The sequence below is a fragment of the Typopeltis vanoorti genome, chromosome 18, assembly GCF_054136105.1.
Source record: "Typopeltis vanoorti isolate ZY-2024b chromosome 18, IOZ_Tvanoo_1.0, whole genome shotgun sequence".
Lineage (NCBI taxonomy): Eukaryota > Metazoa > Arthropoda > Arachnida > Uropygi > Thelyphonidae > Typopeltis > Typopeltis vanoorti.
Genome location: NC_143566.1, coordinates 90,243,397 through 90,270,615, shown reverse-complemented (window position 1 = coordinate 90,270,615; position 27,219 = coordinate 90,243,397). Strand labels below are relative to the sequence as shown.

The 27,219-nt window shown below is 33.7% G+C and overlaps 1 protein-coding gene across 4 annotated transcripts in view; it reads left to right on the top strand.

The window, feature by feature from the left end:
- The window catches only part of Nsun2 (tRNA (cytosine(34)-C(5))-methyltransferase Nsun2), a 272,640-nt gene that overhangs the window by 226,996 nt on the left and 18,425 nt on the right, over nt 1–27,219 (top strand). For all 4 annotated transcript variants that reach the window (XM_090407903.1, XM_090407904.1, XM_090407905.1 and 1 more), the window contains one exon: nt 10,294–10,432. In XM_090407903.1, the coding sequence (XP_090264029.1) occupies nt 10,294–10,432 (139 nt within the window). The remainder of the gene's footprint in view (nt 1–10,293; nt 10,433–27,219) is intronic.

Genomic DNA, 27,219 nt, shown 5'->3' with positions numbered 1-27,219 from the left:
ACTTAATTACTACTTTAACCTATGTGACAGACACTAATGTGGGAATAGAGGTGGGTGAATTGGAGATTCTTAGGATATTGCAGAATGTCAATGTAAATTGTTTCACAACAGTTTCACAACAATCTCAATGTGATTGTTTGTGAAAATACTAGTGGTGGTGGCGGGCAGTAGAAGGTGTTGGTATAGTTGCGTTTCGTTAGTTGGTGGATTCATTGGCAGAGATAGAGTTGTAGAGTAGGTGCCCTCTCTCGATGAGTCTTTGGGCTCCATTGAGGTGCCACGTAATAATAATAATAATAATAATAAATATATCTGTGGGATTAGATGGGATATAAGCTAGGGTTTTGTGAGAATGTGCAAGGGAACTGGCAATGCCTTTGGCTAAGCTGTTTAATTTAAGTCTCTGCTCTGGTAGAGTTCCAAGGGAGTGGAAAGAGGGCAAAATTATTCCCATGTATATGGGAGGTTCTAAGACAATAGTAGCAAATTATAGACCAATCAGTATCTCAGGCATGGTGGTAAAAGTACTAGAAAAATTGGTAAAAAAGAGAATTCAAGAATGGGTAGATAAAAATATGATACTGTATGAGGGTCACCATGGCTTTGTGAAGGATTTGGTCATGCCTTAGTAATTTACTAACTTTTATAATAGAGTAACAGCTGAGTTGGATAAAGGAAATGTCTACATGATGATTTTGCTGGATTTTTGTACATTTGACAGAATGTACATTTTGTACATTTGACAGAATACCACATGGAAAAACTGTTACACAAATTAGAACAAATGGGGATGGATATGACACTGGTTAAGTGGATAAGAGGGTGGCTTCTGGCCAGATATCAAAAAGTGGTATATAGAGGGACAGAGTCAAGGCAGAAACAGATGACTAGTGGTATGCCACAAGGTTTGGTGCTGGGACCATTGCTGTTTAATTTGTACATAAATGATATAGGAAATAACCTGAAAGGAAATATTCAGTTGTTTGCTGATGATGCAAAATTAGGTAGAGTAATAGTTAATCAAGTGGAGAGCTTGCAGGACAATTTAAATGGCTATCAGTATGGCAAAAGTTAATGGGTGTCAGTGTAATGTTGAGAAATGTAAAGTTATGCATTTTGGGATAAATAGATTACAAGCTGTGTATCACATTGATGGCACTGTACTTCAGGAAATAGATGAAGCTAGAGATTTGGGAGTGGTGGTAGGCAAAGAGTTAAAGTTTAGAGGACATATTTCTAAGGTTGCTAAGGTAGCACATAAGATCACTTGGCTATTGAAGAATACATTAACAAGTAGAGATAAGGCAGTTGCAATTCCTCTTTATAAGGTCTTGATACACCCATATCTGAATTACTGTGCTCAAATCTAGTCCACTGGTTTCTTGGCAACGAGGAAGCGGTAGACAGGATTCAGAGGCGAGTGATCAAGATGGTGAGTGGCTCGTGAAATGTTCCCTATGAGGATAGATTGACGGTGTGTGGATTGCAAAAGTTGGTTGATAGGAGAGAAAGAGGGGATATGATAGAAACATATAAGTTGCTTAAAGGATTTTATAGGGTAGGTGTAGGGGAAATGTATCAGCATTTGGTTAGAGGGACCAGAACAAGAAGTCATCCTTGGAAGTTGAATAAAGGTGTGGTCAGTAGGGGTGTGAGAACTAGATTTTTTGCTTGGAGAGTGGTGAATGCGTGGAATGGGTTGCCCAGAGTCAGTTGTGAGTGCTTTTCTGCTAATGGGTTCAAGGAGAGGTATGATATATTGTGTGGATAGATTGAGTCTCCCACGATGAATCTTCAGACTCAATGGAGGTGCCCGTATAATAATAATAATTGATTTGCACGCCCAGCTCAAAGAGTTATATGCTTGTCAAATTTTCAAAAATTATCAGATTTTTCTTTAATGTTCATTAAAGAAAAATCTGATAATTAGCCATTATGTAAGATTATACTATATTAATTATAGTATTATCTAATTATACTATATTATTAGCAGGGATTGAAAAATTTTGTGCTCTTTCACCAATCAGACAAATGTATGACATCAAATAATAGCCTGGGTGTACTCTACCACAGTCACCTAATATATCATAGTCACTGTTTAGTCCTAGATCTGTTCAGTTTATAAGATTTTGTTAATGCTACTTTTTTACTCTGTATTAACTACCAGTTTTAACTATCTGTATAACTACCAGTTGAAACAAATATGTTAACTACTTATGTATTACTGTGTTTATTAGTCTGTGAAGAAAAGATTCATGCATTTAGTAAATGATCATGGCCATTGAATATATATATATATTTATTTATTTATTTATTAATACTATTTTTCACTATGTTTTCACTTCTAACACTTGAAACAGTCTGGGAAAAAATCAAACCATTCTTCTCTGACATTATAAACAAATATTTGAAAACATTCAGTATCATAAAAACTACATCAAAAAAACATTTGTTAGAACCATTGGAAATATTTGGGAAAATAAATAGATTTTCCTCGGTTTTCCAAGTTTTAACATCCACTATTAACTGTTCATATTCTGCATATTCTATCATTGGGTAAGAAATGAACTAATTACCATTGCACTTCATATCTATAGTAGCTTGCCATGTCACGATTAATTGGTTACCTTACTCTATGACTGAGTGCTCTCTAAAGATAAAATGATACATGCATGCATATCCTTTCTTACATTGGTAATGTTCTGTTGCAACAAAATCACTGATAATCATCTAAATTGACATTTGTAACGAGCAGCATTCCTAAATAAATGCAATTAAGGTAAGCATGCAAAACACTATTTATGACAAAAAATAGTATTGGCATTGCATAAATAAGTCTAACAATTAAATTAAAACTCTTCTTCTGATATATATATATATATATATATATATATCACAGACAAGGTCACAATGTAAATTAATAAAAATATTAACATCGAGCTGTGATGATCATAACATACCTTGTATGATTTTTTGGTGTCAGTGCTTGATTAAAATGATAATGCATTTTTATTAGTAAATTGAATTTAATGAATTAATAATGTCCCCCTAAGCAGAAGATGCTGGTGATAATGCACTTATACTTTCTGTTGTTATTATCTATTATGCCATTATGCACTGATCATGTTATTATCAGTGTAGAAAAATGTGCCAGAAAGTCAATAACACTGAACAAAAACTAGATGTGATAAAACATTGTAAAGTAGCCATTCAGTTTCCATAATAAGAATGGTGCTGACTTTGAGCAAAAGCTTAAAAATAAATGTTTATTATCTTTTTTTTTTATTATTTATTTGTTTATTTATTATTCTATCATGTTGTACCATCATTTTGCATTATGGTTTGAACCAATAAGAATATAATTTATTAGACTAAATTCCAAATTGCCAGCCCATCTTCATTCATTCAGTATCCAGGTAAATACCTAATTGGGTGCATTCGAGAAGATGAGTATTGGACATTAGGTCAGAAGCCGCAGTCAGTTCTTTACATTCCTTAAAAAAGGCTATGTGGAGGTATCTTCCCTTTATCTTTACAATATCTATACAATAGAAATCTTTAATATTCCCTGATTAAATTGAATAACTGTTGTAATAAATTTAGTATGAAAATTATCAGTAAAAAGACAGACAATTAAAATATACAGAAACATTAAAAACATCAACTATATCCTGAATGGGGAACTAGAACAAGTGAAACATTTTATCTATTTATGCACAGTTTTTAATGAGGATGACAAAGTAAATATAGAAATAGACAACAGAATTAGTAAAGCTAGTATGGTAGAAAGTCAGCTGAATAAATTTATATTGAATAAGAAAGAAATTAGAAAACTAAATTAGCTAATTTAGTAACCACTAAATTAAATTTGTATACACTAGCTGTATACAAGACAGTGTTCAGAACGATTTTAACTTATGGATTTGAGAGCTGGATTAGAAATAAAACACTTGATCAAAGACAGGTGACCTTCGTTACAAGAGTTCTGAGAAATATTAGTGGAGTGAACAGATGGCATCGATAGTGCTATCATATTAAAAATGAGGATATTAGGAAAGAACTTGCCATTGTTAGCATTCAAATCCAGGAATGTGTTAGTAGAGCTAACCTCAGGTGGTATGGTCACTTAAACAGAATGGGAGAGGACAGATTAGCAAAAGAAGTGCTCTTTTCCATGTTTGCAGGAAAAAGTGCCTTATAAAACAGAAATAGAAGATATGATAACGTTGTAATCTTGACAGATAACAGATTAATTTTGAGGAAAATTGTAAATTGGAAGTTAGTAATGATGTAACTTTTTTGTAGTTCTATCATAATATCTTGTATACTCCCATAGGGTACATATCAGGAATTTGATGATGATGTCTATTTATTAATTAAATGTATATGAAGTTGTTTATCTTTTTATTCATAATTTTATAATAATACTTATTACTTTTATTATTTCAGTATATACCATCATCAAATTCCTGACATGTATGCTCAAGGGGTGTACAGGATATTATGGTAGTACTACATGAAAATCTTACATCATTACTAACTTCCTATCAACAATTTCTTCCAAATCAGTCTGTTATCTGTTGACTCCAACATTATCAAATTTTATATTTCTGTCTTCTAAGGCACTTTTTACTGTATCAATCTGCCTATATCTTGATCTTCCTCTGGGTCTTTTTCCTGCAGTCAGTTCTGATCTTTCTTCTCCTGATTTGCTGATCTTTCCTCCCCCATTCTGTTTAAGTGACCACACCACCTGAGATTAGCTCTGCTAACACATCTCTGGATGCTAACCTGGATATCAAGTTCTTTCCTAATATCTTCATTTTTAATATGATATTGCCATTTGATGCCATCTCTTCGTGCCTCTAGTCTTTGGTAAAGTGTTTTATTTCTAACCCAGTTCTCAGATCCATAAGTTAAAATTGGCTTTAACAATGTGTTGTATAAGCTAATTTACTATTTTGACTAATTTCTCTCTTGTTCCATATAAATTTATTCAGTTGACTTCCTATCATACCAGCTTTGTTGATTCTGTTGTCTATTTCCATATTTAATTTACCATCTTCAGTAAAATATTGTGCCAAGTAGTAGAAATGTTTTACTTGTTCTATAGGTTTTCCATTCAAAATGCAGTTGATATTTTCTATGCTTCTGCCTATTTTCATTGTCTTTGTTTTGTTATTCCTGACCCTTCATACCATATCTATTACAACAGTTATTCAATTTAGTCAGGAAATCTTGCAGTATTGTACTGGATTTATTTAGGAATATAACATCATCTGCATAAAGTAAAGAGCTGAGGTTAACATTTTCAGTTTTGATATCAGGTTTAATACTACTTTCCTTCAAAATGTGATCCATATAAATAATAATTACAACTCAAATAAAGACTAAGTATTGCTTGATATAATGCCTCATTGACACCATATAACTGTAGCGTATTGAATAGCTTCTCCCTCTCTTGGCACCTTGTCATATGCCTTTTCCAGATTTAAAAAATTTAAATACAGATCTTTGCTATATTCCCATGATTTCTCAACTCTTTATCCTAAAGTGAAGATCTGATGTTTTCTTCAGGGTCTACAATAAATCTCCAAGTTTGGTTCCTATTCTCAAACTCTTTAATCTTTTCTTGAATAATGTTTATTTATTTTAGAGTCTGCAGTTCACATCTGAGAGCTGCTCAACTTTTTTTTTTTCACTTTAAAACTTTCTTGCATGTTTTTCTTCTTAATATGAAATTCAATTTTATCCTGCTCAATACTAAATGGTGATCACTTCCAATTACACTCTAGTGTCCTGCATGAGTGAGAAAACATCACTATTAACAATAATATAGTCAATGAGACTTTTCTTATTCCTTGCCTCTTCTCTCCATGTGAATTTGTGCACATTTTTATGTTAGAACACTCTGTTAGTAATAACCAGTCCATGTCCTGAGCAGAAATTCAACAGGTATTTGCTATTATTATTAGCTTTGCTCTTTTCCCCAAATATTTCTGTATGTCTTACTATCATTTCCCACTCTGCTATTCTGATTTCCAACAAGGACCAACTTTTTGTTTTTCATTGTGTCAGTTGCTTTCTCTAAAGCCTCAAAAAATTCCTTCACTTCTACTTTAGTAGAACTTTCTGTGGTACCTTAGGCACAAATAAGTTTCATTGTCCATTTCCCCATTCTGATATTTGCCGACATCACTCTACTTGATATTACCTGTCATTCAAGAAGATTATCCTCCTTTTTAGTGTTGAAGACTATTACTACTACTTCTTTTCCCTGGTTGTTGTTGCCAGAATGTAGCATTTTGTATTTATTGCTTAGAAAGATGTCACTAGATCATTTAGTATATGAGTATTATAATTAAGTAATCCAAGAAAGCTTCATATGCTAAGTGCTCTTTGTAGATCTTCTGCAAGGGCAGAATGTATTCCTCCCCCACACACACCCGTGTACAGTATATATAATGAGTAAATCCTGTTTGTAGTTATTTTTTATTTTGCAGGCATATCAGGAATGTATATATCATAAACATAGGATGCACATATACATAAACATATACTTGTCACTTGACACGAGATTTTTTTTTTTTATATATATATAATTGTGTTCAGTTATTTAGGATTGGTATTCATTATAGCTTATTGTATTTCAAAATGATGAGACTTTTATCTTAAGATATTTGTCTTAATATGTCTTTAGATATTTATTCCTTGGTCAGCTTTGATATTTTAACCTCCCCCCCAACTCCCACCACTCTTTATTGCTTTCTGCCAAAAATATGCTCATTTCCCAAAATATTCATCTCTCACTGTTCACTTGTCTTGATGTCTTTATCTAGACCATCAGAAATATATGATTTTAAAATCAAAATTAGTCTTATTAGAGTGGAAAAAGTAAAGTGAAAACCAAATGATGATGTATTTGATGCCTTAAAGAAATTGATCATCAGGTCATAAAACACCTTAATATTCTTTTTTATAGCCTATTGGAATTAAGTATTCATTTACTTGAATGCAAAAAGCCTCTCCATTACTAGACAAATATATGGAGTGGGGGGGGGGGGATCATCAGGAAATAAAACACTTTAATTTTTTTTTTTTTTTATATAGCATATTTGAATTAAATGTTCATTTATTTGAATGCAGAAAGTCCTCCCATAACTAGACAAATATATGGAGGCCAGAAACATGTGAGTGTGGATTACAGAAATTATCCGTGTTGGAACAAGAACCGTCATTCTTTATTCTGTTCACAATTTCTATCCAAACCATGGTTTTTTGAAAAGTGTGCCAAGGCACTGCTAGAGAAACGAACAGCAGTTTATCAACCCATGGATGGCTTGAGACAAAAACTTCAGCCTCATTCATAGCCTATATTGAAACTTGTGGCAATGCAAAACCATCATTAAACAGGGCTTAGTCTGTGTTTGAAAGGGCTCAATATAAAAAAAAACTCATTACATTATTGAATGTGATATTATTTTTTGTTTATTTAAATATTAAAGATTTTGTTACAGTTAGGCAGAGTGAAAGAACAGATCTTTGGTTTATTGTCCAGCGATATATATATATATATATATATATATATATATATATATATATGTTTTAAAAAAATCTAATGACTAGAAACCGAGAAAAATGAAATCAAAGTTTATTAGCATGACTAGTTTCAGCTTTTATCAGACCTCTTCAGGTGCACATTAAAAAAGAAATAACCAGTAAAACATAGAGGAAATAATTCTAAACATCACAGAAAGTTAGTATATATATATATTGTTGAAATGTTGAAACATTGAAGTCTGCACATTCAAAACTGTTCTCTTGTTGGCTTCATTGTTGGGCATATGCTTGTGTATAGCATCTTGCGAATGCCAGTATTTGATCATACACAGGACTTCTGAGAGAATATGTTTGCATTGCCAGATTCCAATTACTTCAGATTGAACAAAGCACATATACACTATCCATTAAATAAATAAAAGGAGTAAATAAAGTTCTTATGTTGTATTTCCTAAGAACCTTGGCTAGTTTGGGTGAGACAGAGCTCATGAATGGTATAGAAATATTACCTTTCACCCTATTGGTCTCTTCATTATTGTGAGTGGGTGGATTTAATAGGAATTTGTCAATTGTTTTTTGTGAATAACCATTTAGTTGAATAGAAGACCTAAAAAAATTGAGTTCTTTATTAAGTTCTATCTCATCATCAAGAAGAGAGCAAGCACGATATCCTAGTGTAGAAATGATTCCGAACCTTTGAGGAGGATAATGATGGGATTGACCATGGAGATATCTGTTGGTGTGGATAGCTTTTCTGTAAATCGAGATTTTTAATTTCTCTGAGGAACAGGTCAGTTTGACGTCCAATTAAATGAATTAGAAAGAAAGATAATAGAATCGAAAGAAATCATTTTCAATCCCCTACATCTCAACAACAACCTGAGTTACAACCTTTCAGACTGTCATTGTGCTACAATGAAATACTGGCATTCGCGAGATGCTGTACACATGCATACGCCCAATGATGAAGGCAACAAGAGAACAGTTTTGAATGCACAGACTTCAGCATTTCAATGTTGAATATATATACACCAACTTTCTGTGATGACTTACAATTATTTGCTCTATGTTTTACTGGTTATTTCTTTTTTAATGTGCACCTGAAGAAGGCTGATATAAGCTGAAACTAATCGTGCTAATAAACTTTGTTTTCATTTTTCATGGTTTCTAGTCATTTAATTTTTTTAAAAATGTATATCAACAAAGTAAATCAATCTTCCTACATATATATATATATATATATATATAGAGAGAGAGAGAGAGAGAATTATTTATATATATATAGAATATAAAGTGATATAACAAGATAATATTGTTAAACAGATAAAAAATAATGTTCTGTTGTTACATGTTGCATGTGCTCCTATAAGTCAAGAGATTACACTTATAGAGTACAGAAAGGTGTGTTTCATGGTCAACTGTGAAGGATACTAATGATATTCTTCGCAGTTGATCATGGGAAGAAAATTTTACAACTATGAAATTTCACTGCTTTTTAAAAAGAAAGAAAAAAGAAAAAAAAAAAGAAACCACCATAGTTTGTAGATAACCATGAAAAAAAAAGATATAGATGTGCTGGCAGAAATGTGATTTGTGAGAAGAGAATAAATCATTCTATCATCATGTGTTATGCATGGCACTCTGAGTAAAGAGATTTAACTCATAATACGAATAGATGCACATGTTTTGAAATTTCTAAACACGAATGATTTTTAATCTTTAAACTAAGCTTTAGTGATTTAGTATAATTTTTTAAATTTATTTTATTTTATTTTTTTTTATGAATTGGCAAACTGTTATGATATCTAGTTATGATATCTACACACACAATAGAAATTAATGCTGATGATTTCAAACAAAAACAAACTTGGTGAACCTAAAATATTTACAGATTTGGATGTGTGGTTGATATTGCATGCCAGTTTTAATTTGTCATTGGTCAACTTGTGAAAGACAATCCTTGTCATTGCATACAAACATCAGAAGAACAGAAAAGTATTCTGGCTTTCTTCTTCCAAAAATAAGTTGAGCAACTTTGATCCCCAAGTAACTATGAAAATGTCCAAAAATTCAGTAAAATGTTTTATGGTAAACACTCCTTACCTCTCTAACCAAAGATTCAGCATCATTTAGCAAGTTAGCAAACCTTGATTTCTTAGATCAGATTGCATTTTATTTTTAGGACATGTTTCCAAAGAAGACATTTTTTTGTTTTAATTTTCAGAATTGTTTTTAAATCAAAATATAATAGATAGTCATTTTTTTTGTTAATTATATTTTGTATTTTGAACAATTTCCAAAAAATCCCAAAAAATACATATTTCATTTAATTTTTTTCCCCACATTTTTAATCCGAGTGCAATTTACAATTGTGTTTATTTAGCACACATATTTCTTGAAAAAGGAAAGGTTGTGCAGAATGAAAGTTTTTTACATAATCCTCATTAGAACATTATCTATATACCTTATTATTAAAATAGGAACATTTAATTTTATGGAACTACTGATGAGCAGTGGTTTTTTTTTTGCTTATCGGTCATGAAGTGTGATGCATTTTTTCAATCCCAGTTAATTGAACACCCACAATAAGCATTTTCTTGCATTTAGAAGGACATTTCAAAAAAAAATTTCAAGATCCCTGCTTTAGAGTTCACTGGTTATTGTATTGGATGTAGTTCACTACTGCTCTCTGAACATCTGCAGTCCTTAGTAAAATAATCTGCTTCTTTATAGGGAATTCCAACTCTCTTGCCATTTATGAAAAGCCGAATTTTGAATATCTTACTTGATGACATAGTGTTATTGCTAGTTGAGGAATTTCCTTTGAAGGAAAAATTTTCATCCTTTGTTCAAGAACAAATGGATAAAATTGGTAAGTGGGATACCAAATTTATTTATTTTATTATATTATTATTATTTTTTTTTTTTTTTGCATCATTCTTACTCATAAAATTTTGAGAGCCACTAGCACATTTATGTTAGGTAAAGGTTTAAAAAAAACTGTAGATCCATTTTACAGACCAAACACAAATCACCACAGTGGAATTTGAATTCATAGTCTGTTGGTTGGAGAGCAGGGATACTATCCACTTAGGCAACCAGGTCAACAGATGCAAATAAACAAAAATTTAGATAGATAAGAATACCACAACAGAGTTAGTGTATAGATTTAATATATATTTATACATTGCAGAATGAAGGTTTTATCAGTTTTATTTTAATAAAAATAACTCACACTGTGATACATGTAAACATGAAATAAGTAAACCAGCACAGTGATCATATGTATACTGACTCGGTAGTCAAACACATGAAATCCATTTGTATTCACCTTGTGACACCTTAAGTTGCACCCAAAGTGGTCTTATAAAATAGCACAGTACATAGTAATCAGTTCCTAACATTTATAATGATTTTGACTGATTACTGCCTTTTTTTATAGTGGTAGAAAGTAATTTCATTTAAGATGTTACTCTTATTATTTATTAAGTGTCAGTATAGTGGGCAGGTTACTATATATAGCCAAAATAATTCTTAGGCCACTGGCTCCTTACAAGCCACAAACATAGCCTGGATATCGTATGTTGCCAACTCCTGCCTTAGAGATACTTTATGAAATTATATTGAGTTCATGTTAGTTAAACTAAATAAATTAGAGAGCTTATACACCAAGCAAAGGTTTATTGATAGACTTGTGTTTCTAATTAAGACAGAATAATATTATCTCCAAGGTCATGAGACTAAACTATAAATTGAATATCAAGTGAATGTCGTCATCTGCCAATATGTAGAAACAACCCTTCTGAGAGAATATGTTTGCATTGCCAGATTCCAATTACTTTAGATTGAACAAAGCACATATACTATCCATTCTGAATTGGTGGTTCCACTGCTCAGTAGTGGAATGTTGTGGACAGATTCACTTCCGGTAAGGCTTCATCAGTAGCTGAAATAAATAAATACAACCTGTAGAAGAAGTTTAACAAGCTATTTACTGAGAAAGAAAACTGCACTAAGCACTTAGCCATACCAAAGTCATTATTACTCTCGTCACATGTTCCTTCAAGAATTAAACATAGAAAGAGGTCTGAGGAAAGTGTCAAGAAACTCAGTGGACTATCCATATTCAAGCAATAGTAGTCATGCTAAATTTACAAAAACCATCCACCAGAAATATCTCTAAACTGGAGTTTATAACCCTTTGCAAGTTTTCTTATAAAGACATTCTATAAGAAATCTGTAGGATTTAAGTCTTATTTAAAAGGACTATGCTTTGTAGATATGACATACTCACAAAGCTCAGATTATTCAGGCTCATGATACTTGATGCAAAACATCAAGACATGTTCTTTATGACAGATGAAAGCAGGCCTTTCAGATGTCCATAATAAGATAAGCCACATGAGCAGGGAATCTTGTAACACCTCGAAAATCAAGTATAGGAAACTTGTCCTTTGGAGATAAGAAAAGATATTGGTTTTTCTGGCAGGATAACAGGACAAAATGCCAAAAAAATTTAAGATACATTAAACTTTTTACAGTACATTCTTTACTCATAACTCAGTGGAATGTGTGAGATTTCCTCTTGAGCAGAAGAGTTAGGCATTGTGCAGCTGCTTAAATGCTTTGTTCATAATTTCTACAAGAAATTATCTTGTAGAAATATATATACAAGATAATCTTGTAGAAATTGTCTTGTATATATATATTCTTTAAAATATATATATATTTTAAAGAATAAATTTTAAATGACTTTAAACCGAGATAAAATATTAAATTTTAATGATAATGATACAACTAGTTTCAGCCTTTTACAGCCTTCTTCAGGTATCCACTAAAGGTAGAACACAGTAATAAAAAATTGAAGTTACAAAAAACTGATAATTACAGGCAAAAAATGCAATTCATAATTGACACAAAAACATTGTATTTTTCAAGTCGTTCTATCTAACATGCTATTGGCGCTCACGAGAACCTGCAAGTACGCAGGTTCTCGTGAGCGCCAATATTGAACAACTGCAGTATGGCTATCAGGGATGTTATAACTCAAATTGCTGTTCAAATGTTCAGGATTAAGGATGATTTCTCTCAAATCCACGATTTTCCTTTCAAACTCATCACTACAGCGAAAAATGTTTTCAGATTTATCCCAGCAAACTGAGTGACTCTGTAGATCGTCATGAGGGTTATTAGAGAAAAGAACATGACTGGAAAGCGCAGATGTATGTGATCTTTTATAGGAGATGTCTCTCTTATGCTCCTCAATACGCAGTTCAACAGATTTGTTAGTCTGTCCAAAATAAGGAATATTACTGTCGCACCATAACTTGTAAACACCTGGATATTTCAGGTTATGATGAATAGGCTTCGGATGGCTTATAAAAGAACGGACTTTAGGAAGTTTAGTGAAAAACGTCCTGATGTTGTGTTGTGGAGGTAGCCCCCTCTCTCCTTCTTGTGCTGACTTATTCATGGAAGATCTAGAAGGTAAAATCTTATCCCAAATTACCCCAAAACCGAAAACTTGGTACAGATATGTTGATGACATCTTTATCACTTGGAATCATATGAAAGAAGAACTAATCGATTACCTCAACCAAATCAATAGTTTCCACCATAACATCTAATTCACATTAGAAATAGAAAAAGATGAAAAACTTCCATTCCTAGACATCCTAATAAAGAAACAAACCAATAACAGTATCAACCTGTCTGTGTATAGAAAACCTACAAATACTGGACGTTACCTCCATTTCAACTCGTCATATATCCCAGAAACTTAGCGTTATCCATATGCTCAAGAAAAGAGCTATACATTGCACAACAGACCAAGATGACTTACAAAAAGAATTAACTACAATATCCAGAGCTATCCTTAAATGGTTATCCAAAAAGACTCTGCAACAAGATTCTGTTTTCAGATGTACCACAAAGACAACATGATGACACCCAATACATCAGTACTATAACTATTCCATTTGTCAGCAGCATTTCAAAAAAATTGGCTATCCTTCTAAAACCATACAATATTAGAGTAGCATTCAAGCCGGTCAATACTATTTGGAAATTTTTAAGATCACCGAAAGACCCTCATCCTTTCCACAAGTATCTGGAGTATATAATATACCTTGCTCCTGTGGTGTTAGTTACGTTGGTCAGACCTCTAGAAGCTTTGATACAAGACAGAAGGAACACATAGGGTATGTCAGAAACAACAGACAAGACATTTCAGGACTTTTTTGCCATCTTGCATCTACCAACCATATCATTGAGTGGGATAAGAGTCATATGCCCTATATAGAAGAGAACTACCATTCCAGAACCTTTAAAGAATCTGCTATGGTCGCCCGTTCAACAGGAAACCTAAATAAGAATCAAGGCCTAATCCTACCAGAAATTAAATCCTACCAGAAGATCAAAAGCTTTAATTAAATTACTAAACGTCAAAGAAATGAACTTTCACGCCAATTACATCATGTCTTGTAACAAATCTTGTTCCCGAGACACGCGCATTGTCTCGCACAATACTACTTTTGTATGAATTAGAACTGTCAGTTAAAAACCTAGTCTGTTACCTTCATATATACTTACCAATTGTATTCCTGAAGATGCCGATAGCAGAATCGGTGAAACATGTAGAACGATAAATTAAAAATCACTTGACTAACCTTCAAAAAAAAGTGTTGCAGTTATTGTCCTGATGTATTTTTTAAGGACTTTAGCCAATTTATTGGAGACTGAACTAATGTAAGGTATTGAGATGCTACCTTTAAAATCAGTAGTGTCCGTAGTACACTGCGTATGGGAGAAATTTCTTAATTGTTTTTTCAGAATATCCATTTTGTTTAAAGATAAAGTTGTTCAATTTCTTTTTGGAGTTCATCTGGTTCATTTAAAAGAGATCGTGCTCTGTGTCCTAAGGTAGAAATAGTTCCGAGCTTTTGTGGTGGAAAGCGATGAGATTGACAGTGCAGATATCTGTTAGTATAAGTTGGTTTTCGGTATATAGAGATTTTAAATCTATCAGATGATCGTGTAAGAATTACATCCAGGAAAGGAAGGCAGTTATTTCGTTCTAGTTCGGCAGTGAATTTTATATTAGGATGCTGGTTGTTAAGATGTTGAAGAAAATCCATGAGAGATGTGTGTCCGTGACTCCATATAGTGAAAATGTCATCAACGTAACGTCTCCAAAGTTTTGGCTTAAATGAGAAGGATGATATGACTTTTGTTTCAAAATCTTCCAGGAAAATGTTTGCTAGAACTGGGGATAAAGGGTTGCCCATTGCTAGGCCATGGTTTTGTTTGTAAATGGAGTCCCTATATCTGAAGTAGCCAGATCGAATACAATAAATAAAATACATTTGAATAGAATAGAATGACTTGAAAAATACAATATTTTTGTGTCAATTATGTATTGCATTTTTTGCCTGTAATTCTCAGTTTTTTGTAACTTCAATTTTTTATTACTGTGTTCTGCCTTTAGTGAATACCTGAAGAAGCTGAAAAAGGCTGAAACTAGTTGTATCATTATCATTAAAATTTAATATTTTATCTCTGTTTAAAGTCATTTAAAATTTATTCTTTAAAATGTATCATTACAACCGAGTAGAAGATCAAGAATACACACACACATATAAAAGGATAAGCCGTTTTATGAAATGTTTTTATGTAACGTTTTTGTGTCATGTTTTTTGTCAAGTTATTTGAAACAGTTATTTCGTGTAAAGTCTCATTCGAGTCTTCAAAATTGGAGTCACCAGAATTCAAGAAGAACTGGCCTACCAGTCCAGAACTCGGTGGGGTGGGGTGTAACCCCCTTTCAAGTCTTCAAAATTCAAAGAGAACTGGCCTACCAGTCCGTAACGGGGGGGGCACAGGCCAGAGGGACGGAATCCCCCTTTCGAGTCATCAGAATTCAAGGAGAACCGGCCTACCAGTCCAGAACTTGGGAGGGTTGGGCGCTGTAGTTGCCAAGAGGGGTGGAACCCCCCTTTCGAGTCTTCAAAATTCAAGGAGAACTGCCTACCAGTCAGGAACTTTGGGGGGGGGGGGGATTGTAGGTGCATGCCGGGGGACCCCCTTTCGAGTCATCAGAATTCAAGGGGGACCGGTCTACCAATCCGGAACTCGGGTGGGGGGGGTCCCCTTCTAGTGTGTGTGTTGTGTGTGTGTGTGTGTATAACACACAAAAAATGGACACATAAAGTTCTAATAGTCTCAGTTTTTTGGGTAGAATGATTGTGATTCTGTATGAATATAGCAGCTTGTGTGACTCTTCTTCTGAATCACTGAGAATTGTAAGCTGGTATCAGAAGTACAAAGAATTTCAGTTCCAAAAAGGCTATTTGATTGCTTTCTTTTTTAACAAAGTGAATTGCATTTAGCAGCATAAAATTCCTACCTGTTTTGGTGAGGAGAAAATCACCACATTCAACTTCCTTATGTGAAGGAAATATATGAATGTTTTGCAAAAATTGTAAAGATTAAAACAAGTGAGTTTTAATTTTTCGTCCTACTAGTTTTACCGATTTTTGCTATCGGCATCTTCAGGGATACAATTGGTAAGCGATATGAAGGTAACAGGCTAGGTTTTAACTAACAGTTCTAATTCATACAAAATTAGTATTGTGCGAGACAATGCGTGTGTCTCAGGAACATGATTTATTTGTTACGAGACATAATGTAATTGGCGTGAAAGTTCATTTCTTTGATGTTTAGTGATCTAATTAAAGTTTTTTTCCAAATTTCCTGTAGGATTTAGACCTTGATTCTTATTTAGGTTTCCTGTTGAACGGGCGACCATAGCAGCCTCCTTGAAGGTTCTGGAATGGTAGTTCTTTTCTATATAGGGCTCTTATCCCACTCAATAAGATGGTTGGTAGAGGCAAAGTGGGAAGAAAGGCCTGAAATATCTTGACTGTTGTTTCTTACATAGCCTATGTGCTCCTTCTGTCTTGTTTCGAAGCTTCTAGAGGTCTGACCAACGTAACTAACACCACAGGAGCAAGGCATATCATATACTCCAGAGTACTTGTAGAAAGGATGAGGGTCTTTCGGTGATCTTCAAAATTTCCAAATAGTATTGACCGGCTTGAATGCTACTCTAATATTGTATGGTTTTAGAAGGATAGCCAATTTTTTAGAAATGCTGCTGACAAATGGAATAGTTATAGTACTGATGTATTGGGTGTCATCACGTTGTCTTTGTGGTATATCCGAAAAGAGAATCTTGTTGCAGAGTCTTTTAGGATAACCATTTAAGGCTAGCTCTCTGGATATTGTAGTCAATTCTTTTTGTAAGTCATCCTGGTCTGTGGTGTACTGTATAGCTCTTTTCTTAAGCATATGGATAATGCTAAGTTTCTGGGATATATAATGTGACGAGTTGAAATGGAGGTAACGTCCAGTATTCGTAAGTTTTCTATACACAGAGGTTGATACTGTTATTGGTTCGTTTCTTTATTTGGATGTCTAGGAATGGAAGTTTTTCATCTTTTTCAATTTCTAATGTGAATTTGATGGTATGGTGGAAACTATTGATTTGGTTGAGATAATCCATTAGTTCTTCTTTCGTATGATTCCAAATGATAAAGATGTCATCTACATATCTGTACCAAGTTTTCGGTTTTGGGGTAATTTGAGATAAGATTTTATCCATTAGGTCTTCCATGAATAAGTCAGCACAAGAAGGAGAGAGGGGCTACCCATGGCTAATCCAGAAAGTTGTTTGCAGACTGTTTTTTGCCAAACGAAATAGTTCGAAGTTAAACAACGATTGAACAAAGTAGTGATGTTTCTTGGGAACAAGTTATCTAAGATGTTTATGACTTCCACAACTGCAATGTTTGTAAAGAGAGATGTGACGTCAAGGCTTGCTAGTATATCATCTTCAGAGATAGGGATGTTTTTTAATTTTTCAATAAAATGTTGTGAGTTTTTGATATAAGTATCCGAATTGTGAATGTGTTGTTGTAAAATCTTGGCTAGATATTTAGACAGTTGGGAAGTTGGAGAATAGATTCCATCAACTATTAGATGTAATGGTATACCCTCTTTATCTATTTTAGGAATGCCATACAATCTTGGAGTCAACAGGTGCATGGATTTTAGCTTTCTTATTAATCTATAGGCCAATTAGTCATTCCACGTAATAGTTCATTGGTGTCGTTATGGTTTTTTTGCGTGGGATCTGTACTGAAAACGATATAGACAGACGTGTCTGATAATAGATATTTAATTTTCTCTTCATAATCTTTTGTATTTAAGATAACAGTATTATTGCCTTTGTCAGCTTTAAGTATGATGATGTCTTTATTATTCTTTAATTTGAACTTTCACGTCAATTATGTTATGTCGCGTAACAAATAAATCATGTTTCCGAGACATGCACATTGTTTTGCACAATACTAATTTTGTATGAATTAGAACTGTCAGTTAAAACCTAGTCTGTTACCTTCGTATCGCTTACCAGTTGTATCCCTGAAGATGCCGATAGCAAAAATCGGTGAAACTAGTAGGACGAAAAATTAAAACTCACTTGACTAACATTCATAAAAAGTGTTATAGTTTATTATACAAGTAGTCAAGAAAAGAAAATCACACAATGAACAGGATCGACAAGCTCACTATGTGAAAGGAAAGGTACACAATCTGGAAGGTTTAAAATGCAAAAAGGCTAGGTGTTTAAATCATCTGACATTTTTAAAAAGGTGTCGAGAGAATAACGTTAGCCCAAAATTTCTTCGTCTCAAACAACATTTTAAAACAAAAAATGCTAATATTATTTACCGCCAAACTTCATTTGCCCTTCTCCGAGAAAGAATTAGCCATACGAGAGCCTTGCTCAGCCAAATAGACTCTCAATGCTACGATTTGTTCACAGATATCTCTAATAACCTTGATGTAGATACCTGGCAACTTTTAGATAATATGATTAGCAACAGTTATGCCAAAACCTTACAGCAATAAAAGATGCAAATTGATAAATTCAACTTGCCATATGATAATTACATTAACTCTAAACCTTTTGTACCAGATAACCAAGTGATGATAAACCTATCTAAACACATTTTAACAAAAACTGAGATCTCAATTCTCAAAAAAGGATTCAATTTTGCCTTAAAACCTACTGCTATTCCTAAAATAGAGTTCATCTGCAACTTAGAAAAAGCCATCTCGTTGCTACCATACCCAATAGCTAATGACTTACGATTAAAAAGCAGCATAATCCTCTCAGCTCTGTCAAGATCTCCTAACACCAACTCTAACCAAATGGAAAGAAGAGCACTACTCAAATTAAAGAATAATAAAGACATCATCATACTTAAAGCTGACAAAGGCAATAATACTGTTATCTTACAAAAGATTATGAAGAGAAAATTAAAAATCTATTATCAGACACGTCTGTCTATGACGTTTTCAGTACAGATCCTATGCAAAAAAACCATAACGACACCACTGAACTATTACGTGGAATGACTAATTGGCCTATAGATTAATAAAAAAGCTAAAATCCATGCACCTGTTGACTCCAAGATTGTATGGTGTTCCTAAAATACATAAAGAGGGTATACTATTACGTCCAATAGTTGATGGAATCTATTCTCCAACTTACCAACTGTCTAAATATCTAGCCAAGATTTTACAACAACACATTCACAATTAGGATACTTATATCAAAAACTCGCAACATTTTATTGAAAAATTAAAAAACATCCCTATCTCTGAAGATGATATACTAGCAAGCCTTGACGTCACATCTCTCTTTACAAACATTCCAGTTGTGGAAGTCATCAACATCTTAGACAACTTGTTCCCAAGAAACATCACTACTTTGTTCAATCATTGTTTAACTTTGAACTATTTCGTTTGGCAAAAAACAGTCTACAAACAACTTTCTGGATTAGCCATGGGTAGCCCCCCTCTCTCCTTCTTGTGCTGACTTATTCATGGAAGACCTAGTGGATAAAATCTTATCTCAAATTACCCCAAAGCCAAAAATTTGGTACAGATATGTAGATGACATCTTTATCATTTGGAATCATACGAAAGAAGAACTAATGGATTATCTCAACCAAATCAATAGTTTCCACTATACCATCAAATTCACATTAGAAATGTTAATGATACCAAGCAATTTTAAACCTGGTTTTACTCCATTTCCCAAGTAAGCAAACTGACAAACAAGTCAAGTTTGCTCCTGCAAGTGTTGCAAGTCTAGCTTATCCTACAGGTAGTGCAAGACCAAGGCAACACATGGTAAAAGTAGAATAAGCTCTGATCACTAATCTTAATATTTACCCTTAATGCCAAAACACAACTCCTAGGAGATGTATGATGTTTTGTATTAAAGGAAAGGGGGCCACTACCCAGACTGGTTTCGACCTTTATTGAGGTCTCATCAGTAGGAGCCAGGCTTGAAATACCAAGATTTTAGTAATACAGAGCTTATAAGTATTTTACCAGAACAAGTTACCATATTGGTATCTTTAACATTTATTATACCTAAGGTAAAATACTTTCTACATTTATATCTCCTCCTGAGATTTTTATTTAATAAGGTTAAAACATCTTATGGTAACTTGTTCTGGTAAAATACTTATAAGCACTGTATTACTAAAATCTTGGTATTTCTAGCCTGGCTCCCACTGATGAGACCTCAATAAAGGTAGAAACCGGTCTGGGTAGTGGCCTCCTTTCCTTTAATACAAAACATCATACATCTCCTCTAGGAGTTGTGTTTTGGCATTAAGGGTAAATATTAAGATTAGTGATCAGAGCATATTCTACTTTTACCGTGAGTTGCCTTGGTCTTGCACCACCTGTAGGATCAGCTAGACTAGCAACACTTGCAGGCGCAAACTTGACTTGTTTGTCTGTTTGCTTACTTGGGAAAATGGAGTAAAACCAGGTTTAAAATTGCTTGGTATCTTTAACATTTATTATACCCAAGGTAAAATACTTTCTCACATTAGAAATGTTAGAAACAACAGTCAAGATATTTCAGGCCTTTCTTCCCACTTTACCTCTACCAACCATCTGATTGAGTGGGATAAGAGTCATATGCCCTATATAGAAGAGAACTACCGTTCCAGAACCTTCAAGGAGGCTGCTATGGTCGCCCGTTCAACAGGAAACCTAAATAAGAATCAAGGTCTAAATCCTACAGGAAATTTGGAAAAAAACTTTAATTAGATCACTAAACATCAAAGAAATGAACTTTCACGCCAATTACATTGTCTTTTACAAAAAAATCATGTTCCCGAGACACACGTATTGTCTCGCACAATACTAATTTTGTATGAATTAGAACTGTCAGTTAAAACCTAGCCTGTTACCTTCATATCGCTTACCAATTGTATCCCTGAAGATGCCGATAGCAAAAGTCGGTGAAACTAGTAGGACAAAAAATTAAAACTCACTTGACTAACATTCATAAAAAGTGTTATAGTTTATTATACAAGTAGTCAAGAAAAGAAAATCACATTTTGGAGACATTTTGTCTTATTAGAAAAATTCCACTTTTCTCTCATCTCCAAAGGACAAGCTTCTCCTCTTGGCTTTCCATGTGCGTGACAGCAGGTTTCTTATGGAACATTTGTCTCTTTAAGGAAATTTGTGAGATATTATTTCATTACCCAAATTTAAATAAATCTGATGGTCTGCATTTTTTTTTTTTCTTCATTATTCTGTTTTTTTTTTCCTCTGAATCTCATCAACATGTTTACATGTTTTTAGTTCCACCCGTGATAATTTGGAACATAAATTTGATTTACTTATTAATCATTCTGGGATCAGAATGATTAATGTTAGCCATGTGGATAAATGGATCATTAATATAGTTGGATATCCTTTAACTCATTTTGTAAAGTCATTAATTTGTATATACAAGTAGCCTAGTTGTGAAGTTACTTCATGCAAAACATTTGTTTTGCTTTATCATTTGGATAAAGGATGAAACCAAGAACATAATTTCTCGGCATTTTTAATTTATGGTATAACCAAGTGAAAAAACTTTCATCATCTATTTCTAATCCAGAGTATTATAGTAATAAGGTGTGACACCTTTTCACTACTTGTATATGGGAAATATATGAATTCTGCATCACTACAACCTTAGTATCTCTTCTGGCTCCCACTCATCAGTGGGAGCCAGATCTGGGTAGTGGCTCTTCCCATAATGCATAACATTATACATGTCTGTAAGAATATGTGTCTTGCATTATGGGATACTAATGCATTTAATGTGAAGCCATTAGTCTCTATATATAAGTAGCCCAGTCGTCAAGTGACTTCACATGCAAACTTTGTTTGCTTACACTTGGTAAAGGATGAAATCAAGAATATAATTTCTTGGCATCTTTAATTTATAGTATAACCAAGTGAAAAAAACTGAATAATGAAAAAAAAAAAAAAATGCAGACCATTTCTGGTATAAACTGCCTTAAATTTCTCAATTTGGGAAGTTATTGCAATACTCATTCGTGTGTTTTGTAATTGAAATAAATTGTAATTGATTAATTATTTACATTGAAAAATATTTTATTTTTTAAGGATCAAAGCTGTATAAATAGGAGGAGACCTGTACATAGACTTTAAAGGAATGTGGAGAATCAACCAGAGCTTCTGATATGATGTCCAGCCCTCACCTTCTCGTGGTGCACCCTGTTAGGTATCTACCTGAATACTGAACAAATGAGGATGTCCTGGCAATTTGGGATTTAACCAACCAAATTGTATTCTTATTGGCTTAAACCACAATGTAAAATGATGGTACACATGACAAAAATGGTGGCCTTGTTTAACCAGACAATGCCCAGTTAAACAAGGGCAACTGTTGTTTTCACCAGGAAACCAGGACGAACAGTGAAAAGTCAGCTATTGGAACAAATCCTGAAACACATCCCAACTCAACATCACCAGAGTTCAAGATCGGTACTATCAACATAAGAAGTCGGAATGGCAAAGAAATGGAGCTGGATGAGGAATTGGATAAGTACCAGATCGATATAATAGGGATGACTGAAACATAAAAGACAAAAACTGGTGAGATATTTCTAAGCAATAAATAGAAAAAGTTATATTCAGGCCATAACAATCAGAGAAAAGAAGGAAGAGCTATAGTATTCAACATTAAATACGAGGATAATCTTCTTGAGTGGTAGGCAGTATCAAGTAGATGATGTGGGCATCATCACAGTGGAGAACTGGACAATGAGATACAAATAATGACTTATTTGTGTCTATGGTTCTACTAAGGTAGAAGTGGAGGAATTTTTTGATGCTTTAGAAAAAGCAACTGACACAATAAAAAATGAAAAGTTGGTCCTTGTTGGGGGATCTAAATAGTAGAATAGGAAATGTTTGTCAGACTTACAGAAATATTTTGGGAAAATTTGGAAAAAAGAGCAAAGCTAATAATAATGGCAAATGCATGTTGGATTTCTGCTCAGGACATGGACTAGTTATTACTAAAACAATGTTCCAACATAAAAATGTGCACAAATTCACATGGAGAGAGGAGGCAAGGAATAAGAAAAGTCTCATTGACTATATTATTGTTAAGAGTGATGTTTTCTCACTGGTGCAGGACACCAGAGTGTACAGAGGATTTGAAATTGGAAGTGATCACCATTTAGTCTTGAGCAGGATAAAATTGAATTTCATGTTAAAAAGAAGAACATATAAGAAAGTTTTAAAGCAAATAAAAGTTGAGCAACTCTCAGATGTGAACTGCAGACTAAAATACACAAACATTATTCAAGAAAAAATGAAAGAGTTTGAGAACAAGAACCAAACCCTGGAGATTCAGTGGCAAGCCCTGAAGAAAATATTGATTGATTCAGCCAGAGAGGCATGTGGTGAGGTTGTCTGCAAGGATAGAAAAATCAGAACTCCATGGTTGACACAGGAAGTTAAAAAAGCAGTGAAGGAAAAGAAGAGAGCATGTCAAAAGTTCCTGGCATATAAGTCAGCTTTTACTCTTACAGAATACAGAAAAACAAATGTAAGAAAGCTAAACACTGTGTAAAACTGGCTAAACAAAAGTTATGGGAAGACTTTGATAAGAACATAGAAAATAAATATCAAGAAGGTGGTAAGATATTCTGGAGGTTGTTGAAGAAGCTCCAGAAATGGAGGAAAGAATGCTGTAGAAGGGATTAGAGATGATAAAGGTAACATGAAAACTTCAGAAAAAGATATCCTTGAAGTATGGAGGTAATTACTTCAAAAAATTGCTAAATGAAACAAGCAGTGATGACAGCACAGTGGTAAAAACACTGACCAGGCATATAGTCAGAAATACATATCCATAGTTGAAGTAGAAAAAGCTGTCAAAAGCCTGAAATGTGGAAAGGCAGTAGGAGTAGATGATATTCGACCAGAAATGCTCAAGTATGGAGTATAAAAGTCTTATAGTGGCTCTACTGCATTGTTCAGAAGGCCTGGACAGAGGGACAAATTTCAGATGACTAGAGTAGAGCTCCCATAATACCCATATATAACAAGGGAAATAAAACTGAATGTGAGAATTACAGAGGTATTTCCCTACTGAGTGTTCCTAGTAAGATTTATGCAAGTATACTTGAGAAACGGTTGAGAAGGATTGTGGAAGGGAAGCTTGCTGAAGAACAAGCTGAATTCAGACCAAATAGAGGCTGTCTTTGTTCACTTCCCCCTCATGAGTTTCCAGTGACGACACACAGTTGAAATGGCTTGCACCCCTGTCCCCCTTTTCCCATAAACCCTTTCCCTTACTCAAAAAAAAAAAAAAAAAAAAAAAAAAACTTTTATCTCCCCCCCCCCAAAAAAATCATTCTTAAAAATAATAATATATGTATATGTTATATTTAAAAAAAAAAAACAGTTTTTTTTTTCAAATTAATTCTCCCACATTGCCTCACTCCCCCCCACTTTTTTCCCAAACCCCCTTCCCTTTTAACACCCCTAACAGCAGAAGTATGCACGTCGCAGACAGCCAGCAACATCCCAAAAAAAAAGGTATGTGCGAATTTTCTTCCTCTATTACTCTGCATATATTTGTTTCTAAAATACATCTATAATGCCCTAAGAATTCTTGAGTAAAAAGCCAATGACATTAAAAAAGGGGTGCATCCCTAAACAAAAGCAGACAAAATAGCCGTAAAAATAATAGGTCTTAAAAATGTTTAAATATTCATCTAGAAGGCAAAGGGCTTTATTATCAGCATTAGCTGGCTAACTAACAAACAAACCCAGATGTCTTAAATTTACTCTTCACTACTGCTGGAGAACAAATCTTATGCCTTTTACAAGAACTATTCTATCCTGATACAGTCACATAGTTCAAAAATGTTATGTTTTTCAGTTCAGAGATTAAATGCTATAAACAAAAGAAAGATTTAACAGTTGGCTCACCTGAGCCTGCCAGATTATTCATGAAATCATTTGAAAAATAATCTTCACACTGCTATCAGTTAAAACTTGAAATTTGACCTCATTTGTTGAAGAACTTTTTATCATCTTGCCTGGATCTACAGAACAAAAAAAAAAAAAAAGAGTATTTATGAGTTACCTAGAGTAGAAGAATTTTTTGAGCCAATAGAGCAGGCAGCTGACATAAAAAAAATGGAAAAAAGTGCAACTTGTTTTAAATATCTAAACAGTACAGTTACAAGTGTATCTCACCAGGCATATAGATATGATTTAGAGAAATTTGGAGAAAATGGGAAGGCTAATAATAATGATGAGAATCTGCTGGATTTCTGCTCAGCATATAGACTCATTGTTACTAACACTATGTTTCAACATAAAGATGTGCACAAGTTCATGTAGAGAGAAGGCACAAGAAATAAGAAAATCCTCATTGACTGTTTTATTGCTGATAAGTGATATCTTCATGCTCGTTCAGGATACAAGAGTGTACAGAGGATTTGAATTTCAAAGTGACCATTACTTAGTACTAAGCAGGATATAAATGGATATCACATTGAAAAAAATAGTATGTAAGAAAGTTTTAAAAACAATTATAGTAGTTGAACAGTTGAAACAATTATAGTTGAAATATGCAAGCATTATTGAAGAAAAAAATGAAACAAATTGAAAACAAGAATAAGAACCTTAGCATCTCAGTGGGAAACTCTGAAGATGACATTGATTCAGCTGGGGGGGGGGGGGGGGTGCTATGTGGCGAAGTTTTCTGCAAGTGTAGAAAAATACCACGATGGTAGATACAAGAAGTTAAAGAAGAAATTATGGAAAAGAAAGCATACAAAAAGTCCCTAGCATAGTCGGCAGATGCTCTAAAAGAATACAGAGTAAGAGAAGAGAACGTAAGAGAGCTAACCTATGTGTTAAAATAGCTAAACAAAAGTCACAGCAATTTTTTGGTAAGAATATAGAAAATAAATATCAGGAAGGCAAAATGTTCTGAAGACTATTGAAGAAGCTTAGAAATGGAGGAAAGAGTACTTAAAAGGAATCAAAGATGATATAAATAGATGTCTAGATGTCTGGTGTAATTAGTTTAAAAGACTGTTGAAGGAAACAAGCGGTGACAGAACTGTAGTAGAAAATTTTGAAGAGAAATACAAACAATACTGGAAGTAGAAAATGCCATCAGAAACTTGAAATGTGGAAAGGCAGCTGGAGTAGATGATGTTTGACCAAAAATGCACAGATATGGAGGCATAAAAGTTTAGCAGTGGCTATGCTGCATAATTCAGAGGGCCTGATTAGAAGATCAAATTCCAGATGATTGGAGTAGAGCTCTCATAGTTCTTGTTATGTGCCATTTTTGACTCTTGGTGATCTTGTGAACAAAGGCTCTCCATCCTACTCTGCCTCTTGTACCTCCTTTCAGCAACTGTAAGTTTAAATGGGATTAGGTGATGATTAGTACCATTGACAGCATGTAGCATAGAGGCAGCCTGTCTCACAGCACGGCTTAATAAGGGTGCTCATTCAGCCATATTGCAGTAGGTGCTGTTGCTATGCTACCAATTCCTGTTAGCATAGCAAGTGCAGAAAGAAGTTTTTCCAAGCTTGAACTGATCAAAAATTATTTGCGAACAGCAATGACCCAAGAGAGATTGGTTGGTCTAGCAACTATATTGATAGAGGCAGACGTAGCTTATAATTTAAATTTAGAAGAGCTTATAAACAGTTTTATTGTGTGATATCCCTGTAAAGCAAACATTTAATTAATATTTTTATGAAATCGTTTTGCATTAATGTTTCTCTTGTAATAAAAATAAAATAGCAATTGGAGACTTTCTTATATTTTTGTCTTATCAGGGGCGATATTTAATTATTTGCCTCAGGGCATAATCTAATCTAGCGACTACATATCTACAATGTAATGTACAACATAAAGTACATTATGTTGTACATTCAATTATTTTAGTCTTCGTCTCCTTCTTATGCTCTCAGTCTTCCCCAACATAATCTTACCCAGCTCTCATAGTACTCATCATCATCATCATCATCAAATTCCTGCCATGTACCCTCAAGGGGTGTACAGGATATGACAGTACTACATGAAAAAATTACATCATTACTAACTTCCTATTTACAATTTTCCTCCAAATCAGTCTGTTACTTGTCAAGACTCCAACATTATCAGATCTTATATTTCTATCGTCTAAGGCACTTTGTACCGTATCAATCCACCTATAT